General features: G+C 47.2%; 1 protein-coding gene across 1 annotated transcript in view; it reads right to left on the bottom strand.

The window, feature by feature from the left end:
* UST (uronyl 2-sulfotransferase) overlaps positions 1–10,829 on the bottom strand; it is a 238,827-nt gene extending 227,998 nt beyond the window's left edge. Inside the window, exon 1 of the mRNA XM_060240748.1 lies at positions 10,189–10,829. Within this exon, the coding sequence (XP_060096731.1) occupies positions 10,189–10,471 (283 nt within the window). The 5' untranslated portion in view covers positions 10,472–10,829. The remainder of the gene's footprint in view (positions 1–10,188) is intronic.
* Between the last annotated feature and the right edge of the window lie 1,311 nt (positions 10,830–12,140).

The raw sequence follows: 12,140 nt of genomic DNA, 5'->3' as shown, positions 1-12,140 counted from the left end.
GATAAAAAGTTTCTAGTTTATTGTAACATGTTGTTAGACTATAGAACGAGGTTGAGAGACTGGCAAGTATACAAACAAAGCAATCATATAAGGTATACATCAAAGGAATTCTTAGGGGAGGGGCACACTATGCAAGGCACATTCACACATTGATGTTACTTTTTCGTTCTCAGGCCTAGGTCGTCCTTGAGCGTCCCCCCACGCTCCTCTGAGAAGGCTCCACAATCTTGTTCCCATATTCCCATTTCAAAGCATTGCTACATAACAAAGGGAGGGAGGGGGGAGAGGAGAGTTCGAGCTAGCAGCATTGGCATACAGTGTGGTTTTTACCCAGGATCCTTTTCCTGAACCAAAGAAATGATCAAACTACACAGAGAATTACAGCAGACTTGACACAGGGGAGCTGCTTGCCTCCTTTCCCGCCTTTGGAAGCCTTTTCTCACCTCTCCCATAGCCTCCCTGGGATCAGGGAGGGAGGGGGAAGGGGAGAGGAGCCCCAGCAGCCAATCCAAAGCATGCATTTGCAAATGCATTGCAAAAGCATGCTTTGCAGGGCTGTTGTGTAGTTGATGACTGGGTTAATCCCCCAGCCATCAGCAACATTGTTGTTCTTTTGTTTACTTGGGTATCCAAGTAAACAGTGTTCTCTGGCCAATCACAGAGCAGTGGTATTTTTTGAAACTGCTCTGTGTAGGGCCAGAGAACCTTTTTAAGGAGTCTGCCTGGCTGGACTCCATTCTATTGCTGCTGTATTGGTGTGAGAGATTGTGCTGCGCTGGCCCTTGGCCTCAGCTGCTGCTGCTCTCTCTCAGCCTTGCCTGACCTGCCAGGAGAAGAGAAGACATCTAAGGTAAGACAGTCTTGGGGTTCTTGTTTTTATTTTAGTTAATAAAAGGACTTTTTAAGACTCAGAGTGCCTTTACTTATCCAGATTTGGGTGGGTGAGTACTGGGTAGCTTATTTGGGGTTAGGGGGTTCTGCTGGGCCTGGGGTGGGGGGGTTGCCAATTTGCCCATATCTTACTTTAGTGAGAGGACTTTTAAAAGTGCAGTGTCCTTTTACTTTTCCTAATTTGGATTACTTGGGGTTAGGGTGAAGGGGGTTTTTTTTGGGGGGGAGGGGTTGGTAAAGTTCCTGTATTGTTAAAAGTCCAAGTTTTTTCCTGTTTTAAAAGGATTCTGTGTTTGATTTGTTGCTGCTGCTGTTCAGTTTCTCTTCTGGTTCTTGGGGGGGGGGGGTGTTGTTTGGCCTTATTTGCATTGTTAAAAAGGTCACTTTTTAACAGTTGAATTTGTTGGCCTTTTCTCAGTGATCTGTTTGGATCTGTTGCTGTTGGTTTTGCATCGTGTCCTGTTGTCCCTTTTCCTGGTTCTGGTTTGTTTGGGGTTTTTTTTGGGGGGGGAGGGTGTTGTTGACTGATTTGGCCTGAGGTTTTTTATTGTTGAAAAGGTCACTTTTTAACAGTTGAGTTTCTTGGCCTTTTCTCGGTGATCTGTTTGGATCTATTCTCTGTTGTTGCTGGTTCTGCATCCTGTCCTGTTGTTCCTCGCCATCCTGTCCTGTTGTTCCTCCCCTGTATGGCGAACTCTCCACCGGCCATCGAAATAGAGGGGCACCAAAGAAGAGGTACAAGGACTCCTTGAAGAAATCCCTTAGCACCTGTCACATCAACCATCACCAGTGGTCTGACCTAGCCTCAGATCGCAAAGCATGGAGGCACACCATCCACCAGGCTGTCTCTTCCTTTGAGAACACACGCATAGCTGGTCTTGAGGACAAAAGGAGATTGAGGAAGAATCGCACTGCTACAGGACCAACCCTAAATCAGACTTTTCCCTGCAGCCGCTGTGGCCGGACCTGCCTGTCCCACATTGGTCTTGTCAGCCACCAGCGAGCCTGCAGCAAACGTGGACTATTGCACCCTTCTTAAATCTTCGTTCGCGAAGCCAAGCCGAGATATACATCCTGTTGTTCCTTTTCCTGGTTCTGTTTTTTTTTTTTTTTGGGGGGGGGGGCGTTAAAAGTTAAGTTTCTTTCTGTCACATTTTGGTTTTTCTAAATTACCTCTGGTTGGTGTTGGGGTTGGTGTGTGGGGTGGGTCACTTTCATGAGACGAGGGTCTTTCGGGATGAGAACCGTCTCACCCAAGAGGATTGGGTGGTCATTTCTCAGACTGTGGAGGTTCTTGGGCCCTTCAGGATCCACAGAGAAATGCTCTCATCTAACACGGCAAGCATCACACTGGTTGTCCCCATGGTCCACATGGCCCATGAGGACCTGGCCTTGTTTCTAGTGCCAACTCAAGGCCGTGCAGACGTTCTTCCCGTGGTGCGCACCCTGGTTGTTAGGCTGCATGAAGGGCTTGAGGCCCATTTTCAGACTTTCACCCAGGATAAGGTCTACATGATGGCAACCATGTTAGACCTGCGCCTTAAGGACATGATCACCAAGCGGGCCAACGAGCTCGATTGCTGGCGAGATGAGCTCTCCCAGAAGGTCGAGTGCTGCAGAGTCAGGGCGGGCCCAGTGCCAGTAGCTGAGGAGGAGGGGGGTGGCAGCAGCTCATCTGCCACTTCCACTGTTCATCCCCAACCTCCCCGGCTAGGCAGTGTTTCCCATCAGACTCACGCCACAAAGAGTCCTGAGATGACACTCATCAGGTGGCTTACTGGCCCCCCTGGGAGCGGTAGGCCCCTGAGAGCGAGACGGGTGCTCCCCGAACGTAGACTTCGAGAGTGAATGAAGTGAGCACCTACTTGTGCCTGCATCCTCTCTTGGCCTGCGCTTGGAAGGTGGTTGTAAAATGCTCTCCCACTAAACATAGACTAGAGTCCAAAGGCAGCCCAAAACTTCACTCACAAATTGATTGGCAGTGCACCCCCCCCCCCCACTCATCCATCCCCAAACCAAAAGTGAATGCTGGTTTAAAATCTGCAAAGCAATCCAAATTTCCCCAGTCCCCATCCACACATGCCTAATAATACTGAAAGGGCCTTTGCAGCCCCCAACTGTAACCGACAGCACCCACAGGTCCAGCCAGGATAACCCAGGTTTTGTTTTCAGGGGCAGGAGGAAGAAAGAGGGACATGCCAGTGATGATGACAGGCAGCCAGCAGCCATACCAATGCTGAGGTCCCTCTAATGGGTCAGTGATAGCTGGTGTGTTGCTGCTGAGCTGAGAGAGAATGGTTCCCTTCCTCTCACACAATCTGAGACCCTACCAGTGATCTTCCTCATTTGGGGTGCAACTCTGGCTCGCCTCCTAGTGGTGCACCCTGGGTACCACAAAAGAGCCTGGACCAGCCAACCATCCATCACTGAAGGTAAGTTTAAATGCTTCTTGCTTTCTGTCAGATACAGAATGATGTGGAGCTAGGTGTGGTCCACCACTTCTCTTGTGTGAAAGTTGTGTTGTTTAGGGCAGGGCTGGAGAGCTGGCATTTGTAGATTGTGTGTCCTGTGGCAGGAAAACTGGCACTGGGTGAGAGACCCAGAACCAGCATGCTTGTTGTGCTTGGCCAGCTCTCCCCGCATTGTTTGGGGCAGGGCTGGAGAGCTGGCATCTGTAGATTGTGTGTTCTGTGGCAGGGAAGCTGGCACCTGGGTGAGAGACCCAGAACCAGCATGCTTGGTGTGCTTGGCCAGCTATCCCCACGTTGTTTGGGGCAGGGCTGCAAAGCTGGCATCTGTAGATTGTGTGTTCTGTGGCAGGGAAGCTGGCACCTGGGTGAGAGATCCAGAACCAGCATGCCTGCTGTGCTTGGCCAGCTCTCCCCGTGTTGTTTGGGGCTGGGCTGGAGAGCTGGCATCTGGGTTTGCTGCAGCCAGGTCTGCAGAGCAGACCTTGAGCAGATTGTGCTTTGTGTGGCAATGATGTTGGTGGCAACTGGGTTTATATTGGTTCCAGGCCAGCAGGGTTCATAGAGTAGATAGATGGATGTAGTGCATTTGGGTCCTATAGAGATTCTCTGGTGTGAAGTTAGGTTTGGGTGCTCCAGGAATTTAACTCCCTGGTCCAATTTTTTTTTTGGCCTTGTGGGTTTTGTGTGGGACAGTGCCCTGAAGCTGCACAGCAGTTTGGGGGGCTTTCCTCAAAACCCCCTGCTCCCCAGAGTCACTTTTCCCACAACAATTACAATGGGGGAAGTGGCTCTAATTGTTTTTTTCTCACCATTGGGAACAGTGTTCCTTTTGGGATGCCCACAGATCGGTGCAATCTTTTTGGGCCAGGGGGGTTATATGCAGGGGAATCCCCTGAAGCTGCCCTGCAATTTTGGGGACTCTCCCTCAAACCCCCCCTCTAGCCAGAGCCACCTTCCCCACAGCAATTATAGTGGAGGAAGTGGCTAATTCGGCTTTCCCCAGCATTGGTGGCAATGGGCCTTTTGGGGAGCCCCCTGGCCCAATCTTTTTGGGACTTGGGGGTTTTGTAGGGGAGAGTCCCCTGCAGGTTCCCTGCAGTTTGGGAGCTCTCCCTCAAACCCCGTGCCCCCCAGTAGCCTCTAATTATGCCCTATGTTGCCATTGATTTCAATGGCCCATAGGGTATAATGGTGGGATAGGGGCACCCTCTTTGGGTGCCCCTGGAATGGTACCTCCTGGCCCAATCTTTTTGGGTCTTGGGGGTTTGTAGGGAAGAGTCCCCTGCAGGTCCCCTGCAAATTTGGGGGCTCTCCCTCAAACCCCCTCCCCTTCAGGTGGCTTCCAATATACCCTATTTTGCCATTGATTTAAATATCCATAGGGTATAATGGGGCCATATATTCGGAAATAACCGCGCATCTACCGTATATACGGCTATTCTGAGTACCGGTTTTCAGAAATATATGGTATTCCAAATTTTTTGGCCCCGTATATTTCCGAATCCGATTTTTTCCAATTTTTTTTTTTTGCACACCCCTAATTGCGTGCTGCCCAGCAAAAAAGGACATGAAAACAACCACTGCTCCCAAAAGTGTGATGGGGCATTTCACACAGCCTGCCATAGTGATCCTGATCTGAAGGAGGGGTTGAAAACTGGACGGAAGCTGTCTTTGTCAGCAATGCCTCTAGCATGCCTCACCATCAGGACAGCTTCAGGATTGTTTGAAAAAGTAAAAGTATTCCAGTAGCAGCCAGGTCTGTCTGAAATGACAAAAGAAACCCATTACTAGCCAGTTGCCATACTGGAATGCTTATTCTGTGTGAAAAAGATCCTAATTTTGATGCAGGGTATGTTCTGTTCTGGTCAGCACTCCTTCAGGCAGTACAACTTGTGGCCAAATCTCTTCCCTTCTTCTGAAAGGTACACATGCCAACATACATACATATCTCATGGTGACCAAACTACTTTTAAATTAAAACACGGTTGCAACTTTTTTCCTGATATGTCTAAGTATTAGTCCAGACATTGCTATATGTTGCACTGCATATTTTCAGTTATACTACTTTGTTTCTTAACTATAAAAAAAAACTTATACATTTACATACTTAAAATGTAGAAGAGAATTTACAGTGGCATCCATACAATAACCTTGTAACAAGAATGAAGTATATTTCAGCAGCATTGGAAACTATATTAAGCTAATGGTTCAATGGGAGTAAATGGTTCCTTTTTTCCTAATACAATCTTAATAAAAACAGTTCTTGTTTATTACTACGAAACTGCTATTTTGTATCAACTATTATTTAATATTAATAAAAACAACACACTCTCTAAGCTTTAATAAAAGGTAAAGGTAATCCCCTGCGCTAGCATCAGTCATTTCCAACTCGGGGGTGACGTTGCTTTCACAGCATTTTCAAGGCAGACTTGTTTATAGGGTGGCTTGCCATTGCCTTTCCCAGTCATTTACACTTTATCCCCAGCAAGCTGGGTACTCATTTTACCAACCTCAAAAGGATGGAAGGCTGAGTCAACCTTGAGCCAGCTACCTGAACCCAACTTCCACCGAGATTGAACTCAGGTTGTGAGCAGACTGTAGTACTGTAGTACTGGACTGTAGTACTGAGGCTTACCACTCTGCACCACGGGGCTCTTGTAACCTTTAGTACAAAGAGCCAAAAAACAGGACACTTGGAAGTGACTGCAATAGAAGGTCTGAGAAGTTTTCAGTGATTATTGTGAGGACTTCTATTGTAAGCTTCCACCATAATGAAAAACAAGCAGGGATAATATACTTGCAAGCAAATACTCAAGGTATGAAATCAGTCTGGATGCAATGAGGCAGCTACAGCCCAGGGAAACTATTTCATGGTGTTTTGAGCTCCTCAGTTTATCTTTGCAACCCATACACATTAATTCAGGCAGATAATGGGCCAAATTTAGCCAGTGGTTAAATCTCCACTATGAAGAAACACACCTGCCATTATGAAGAGAAACACACCTGTTATTTTTGGGACACTTCTGGAACTCTCAACTGTGTATCACCCAGTTTACATTCATGGGAGACATTCAGAGGCTCTCTGTTGTAGATGATGAGTTTAATGTAACCAAGTGCACTTTCCATATCAGATGGTGACTTTAATGTAATTAAGTGCACTTTCCACATTAACTTTATTTTGAGAGCAGTTAACACAGAAGGTACATTTAACTACATTAAACTCACCATTCAGACACAGCTTCTGATTATCTGACATGGACAAGGAAGCCATGCCCTCTTTTCTCCTCTACCTTTATTCTTTCTATTTTAATTCAAAATGAGAGGGCAAGGAGAAAAATTGACCTGTCTTTATAGTAAATTAATACCATCTTTCATGCTGGGAACTTTAAAGTGAAAGATACCTTGCATAAGCACATGACATTTTATGTCACAGCTGCAGAACCTAGTTTTTATACAGTTGGCTTTCTTTAAAGGATAGTTTTCACCTGCACTTGTAGGTTTGTTTAGAAGTAGATCTTGGAATACTCTCAAACCAAAATGTTTTTGAACAGTAGTGCTGCATTCCAGAATCGAATGCGGCACACCATACCTAATTATGCCAATGTTCTCTACTTTCTGATTTTATCCTATCATTCTTTACTTAGACCTTTACTTCTTACTATCAATTATCAAAGAACATTGCTGTTCTCTGCACAAACTATAATGTTAATTCTTCAGCATATTTTACTTTCAAATGCTTTTAAGACCCCCCCCTACTCCTTTCCCTCACAGTCTTCAAACCAGAAGTTTGGATTATTTGCTTGCTGTCACTTATTTCTACTTCAGGAAACTAGAAGCTCAGATTCTCCAGCCCCCTATGGTTCTCCCAGGCACATACTTGAGAGCAATTCACATTCCTTCAAGGAAACCTTTAGTGTTAAATGAATTCAGTGGTTACAGGGCTTTGGAAAGTGCCAGAATTGACAATGAGATGTGGTAGTTCAAGCCGCTTAGGGCAAAAAGAAAAAAAAACTTTTAGAAAGAAGCCTTTCTTTCTGTTTCACTTGACAAAACAGCTAGAGAAATACTCTCTTAAAATATGCATATTTTATTACTCTGAGGAAAACAAGCCATCCAGCTCATACAGACACACACCCACACCTCTCTTCAAGTGTGGATTAGGACTAACACCTGATCTTGCAAATGTGAAACTATACATACATCCCAATATAGAGTGATTAACTGATATGTATGTAAACTTGTATAAAATATATAAACTTACAGAACCTGAAACATATTAAGTCCAACAAGTTCCACCACTTTCATGACTGAGGGCCAAACTACACATCAAAGATATGAGACTGCATACCCAATACATGATTTAGAATCTTAACATAGCCTCTGAGACTGTGGACAGAAAATACTATAAATCAGGTAACTTGTTACCCCTACTGACTGCATACCCAATACATGATTTAGAATCTTAACATAGCCTCTGAGAGTGTGGACAGAAAATACTATAAATCAGGTAACTTGTTACCCCTACTGAGGTCAAGGAAACAGCACAAAGGCCCAGCACTTTCCCTAGTGCCATGACCCAAGTCCATATCAGGCCTGTCCTTGACTTCCCCCATGTATCTGAGCCACCCTCTGTGTATGTATGACTGTCATTTCTATTTTACATTTCACTGTATCTGAAGAAGTGTACATGCACATGAAAGTTCATATCTTGAACAAAACTTGGTTGTCTTAAAGGTGCCACTGGACTCTAACTTTGTTCTATTGCTTTAGACCAACACAGCCACCCACTTGAATGTATTTGAGAATCTGATAATTTTATTTGTTTGACAGTAAAAAGCAATGCATTTGCAATTGCTGGACAGGGCACATATTAAACAGAACATGGAACTGTTAAGATAAAGAAGATGAACAAGAGCAAAAGGGGGGCACTACATATTTATACCAAATATTGCATATGTCACTAAACCTAAAAGCATGTTGGAGGAGAAAGTAAGTTAACAAAAAATGAAAATGTCTGAAGAGTCAGGTACATGAAATCACTGTACTTCTTAAGGCATAACCATTTCCTTAAGAATAATGCTTCTGAGCAGGAAAACCACACATATTTTGAGCACACATGTTCACCCTTGCTGAACACAGCATATCACCACGTACATTTCCCCAATACCAAAAAAGGTACACATGTATTCACCCCACACAGATAACAGTACACAGAAGACTGTATGCATGGAAATAACACGGAGGGCTAAACTGCCATTCATGAAAAGTAAATGCACACACAGTGACACCAGAATGCCCCCTGGAAGAGAAGTGCTAAAACCCAGTAAGGAAGCTACTGTTCTGGTTATTGTAATTTCTTGTATCTATCACCTTTCAATGGTGCTCTTGTAATGCTTTTCAAAGTTCCTAGTAGTCAGTTTATCCAAGCTTAATGCAGGTTAACTCTCCAGCAATCACCTAACTCCAACTAATATTTTGTTTTCTAGCCTTCAATTTACCACTGGGACTGGCTATGACAACTGCAATAATTTATTTCATGGTTAGGCTGAGAGTGACTTGTAGGACACCCCTCCTCCTCACCCACCCCCTCTCCTACTTGCGCACACACACACACACAGACAAGTTCTTCCGCCACTCAGCTGCAAAGTCACCACATGGATACTAACAACAGTGCAACTGAACAACAGGCCAGCTGCTCTTGCTAAATAAAATGGGTTCATTTAGCCTGATAAAAACAGGGGAGGGGGGAGAGTGGGGATTAGCAGTTTCTAAGCATTTAAAGACATACAATGAGGAGAGCAGAGAATTTATCATACCTACCAACAGCTGAACAGAAAGGCACAGGTTTCAGTAAGACAGCAATTTTAAATTAATCACTGGAGGGGGGGGGGAGGTTTGTCAATGAAACACAGTGTCTGAAACAGTGAAAGCCAGGCAGGCATAGACAGTAAATATTTTAGTTTTACCAATTAGCATATTTCTTATGGTCTTCCCTTCACCTTTCCACATGTTTATATGGGAGAACTGAACTCCTGAAGACAAAACTCTGGATCAGTGGTGAAACTGTGGTGCGGGAGCCACTTGTGGCTCTTTCACACATATTGTGTGGTTCTTGAAGACCCACCACCCGTTGGTGTGGAGAAGGCATTCAGCTTAGATAATGTATTTAAAGTTAAAGTTGCTTTATTTCCACCTTTCCTCCCCCCTCATCTTCATGAGATCTTCCTTCCTTCTGGCTCTCAGACATCTAACATCCATGTCTTGTGACTCTCAAACATCTCATGTTTATTCTATGTGGCTCTTATGTTTAGCAAATTTGGCCACCCCTGCTCTGGATCAACAGAATGTATAAGAAAATGATTGAGAAGGCAAGGTCAATATCATCCAGGCCTGCATTCCAAAGGCAAAAGTTTCCTAATATATACTAGAGTATGCTCAAATACAAATAATTTACCAACTTGTCACCATGGGGCACACAACTGCTTGGTAAGCTACAATGCCCTGCCAGCTGAAAAAGATAACTTTACCACGCTGACAGGGTGCGAGGAGAGGTGCAAATTCGCCTGGACCTCAGACTCGCACAAAACTACCGTCGGTGATTGTATTTATTCAGGATAGAAGACCGGGGGGGGGGGGGGGTCGGAGCCGAGGGCCATCCCCTCAACGTTTAAGAGCTCTCCCCAAGAACAAGCGGAAAGGCCGGGAGCCTTGAGTCCCCTGTCATCGGAGGAAGGCGGCTCGTGGTTAGGACAAGGGGAGCCTCGGCTCCATGTGAGAGCTTTGCCTGCGCGGCCACTGAGGCAGCGACAGCAGCATCCCGCCTTACCCAGATAGTGCCTCAGGTCCAGCAGAAAGTGAGGGGGGCCCCCGTTGAGCTGGTAGAAGAGGGAGCCGAGGCAGAAGAAGAGCAGGACGGCCATGCAGAAGCCGTAGTCGCGGAGGGAGAGCAACGGCAGCAGCGAGAGCGGCCGCCTCCGCCGCCAGCCCGCTCCCGGCCCGGGACCCCCAGCCGCCGACGGGGCCACATGGTGGAGCCGGGGCTCTGGGCAAGCCGCGCTCTGGCGAGGCGGCGGCTGGTGCTGCGGCGGCAGCAGCTTCTTCTTCATCATCTTCGCTTCCTCCGCCGCCGCCTCTTGCTCACACAGCCCGCCAGGGAGAAAGCATCCTCCATCCGCCTGCTCCTGCCCGGCCTTCAAGGGGGGAAAAGTTCGCCGGGGGCTCAGGCGGCTTCTCTTCTGCCCACTGGCGGCTTCCCCAGCGTCCTGGCCGCCTCTAGGCGCGGGTGGAGGCGGTCACCATCCCCCTCGGCGGCTCCGTGGCAGCCGGGCTTCCTCCTCCGCCGCCGCCGCCGCCGCTTTCTTGCTTCTTCCAGCGTCTCGCTTCGGTGTCAGGTTACAGCTCATGCACGGCGGGACGGGGCTCGCGACTAGCGGCAAAAAGTTGTTTGCGTCTCTCGCCCTCGTCAGCCCCGCCCCCTCGCTCCCTTTGCCCGCCACACCAGCGCCCCCTGGGGGCTGCCTCGCCCGGCCTCCCTTCCACGCTCCCCGCTTTGGAGCTGGCCAGGCTGCCGGCTGGCCGCGGAGTTCTCGACAAGCGCCCTTCTCCCCTCCGCGGCCTGCCTTGACCTCTCTCACTCGCCCGCCGCCGCCATTCAAGGACAAGAGCGCCTCCCGCTTCCTGTTTCCCATCGCCAGTCGCCACAGTGTTCTTTCTCCACGAGAGAGCTTTCAGAAGCCCGGAGAAACACGGAAGAGGTTCCGAGCGGGACCCCCAAGGTTTATTGGTTGATCGTGCATCCTTGTTCACCCGGAGAAAGTGCACTGCTGTGTCTTGCAACTTTACAATAAAGAACCGGCACAGTCTGAGAAAGAAAAATTTGTAAATCACTAGAAAATGCTTATTAACAGACAAGAGACAACATTAACAAAAGGCATGCAAATGACAACGTGGGAACCTGCAGCAAAAGTGCTGGAGTCTTTGGAAGTTGTTCCACTAACCACAGATGTAACAAATGTAAGCAATGCACTCTGCAGAATTCTTGGTCCTGGAAAGACCAGTTTTATTTGTATAAGATAGTGGGTTCAACGCAAGAAAAAGGCGAGGTGGTAGTGATCATAGCTTTTTATTTCAGTACAGCATAGTATATGACTGGAGATTGGGCCAATGGGGCCAACTTATATACACGTAAGAGTTCCCACACTAGCACGCCATTGGATCATTCAAACCAGCCAGGGTTTTGTGATTGGAGCAGGGCAACAGGTATTTGGATCCTGCTGCCCATTGTTCCTGGGTCCCCAAGCTCAGTCCTTATGGTTCCAATGAGCCAAGCAGGCACACACATAATAATCTTCACTTTGGTCCGCATACACAACAGTTTGGGAGGTGGAAAACCCTAGGGATGTTTGATGTTTACAAAACAGGTGTTCAGAGACAGAGCTCCTTGTTCACAATGTCCATTTCTTCTCATAATCATCATTGCAGTTGTAAAGTACCAGACTTGGAGACGAGCGTAGGGCAACATAGTTTATTCCATGGTACAATACAAGATGGAGAGAGCGAGCACGCGGGCCGGATCCCGCATATATACAGTTGCTGGACTATTCTCCCTGCTGGCCGGTCCAATGCCGACCAGCCGTATTTCCCGCCACAAGCTGTGATTGGCGGATCGTTGCGCCCAGCACGGAGGCACCTGGATGTTTCTCAGTTACCTCCGCGGCTGGGGTGGACTGATGTCATTCTGCTGTTGTGGCCATAATGAACTGGTTGCGCTCTGCGAAC

The sequence above is a fragment of the Heteronotia binoei genome, chromosome 1 (genome assembly GCF_032191835.1).
Source record: "Heteronotia binoei isolate CCM8104 ecotype False Entrance Well chromosome 1, APGP_CSIRO_Hbin_v1, whole genome shotgun sequence".
Lineage (NCBI taxonomy): Eukaryota > Metazoa > Chordata > Lepidosauria > Squamata > Gekkonidae > Heteronotia > Heteronotia binoei.
Note: the sequence above shows the minus strand (reverse complement) of the source record. Positions and strands in the feature narration are given on the sequence as shown.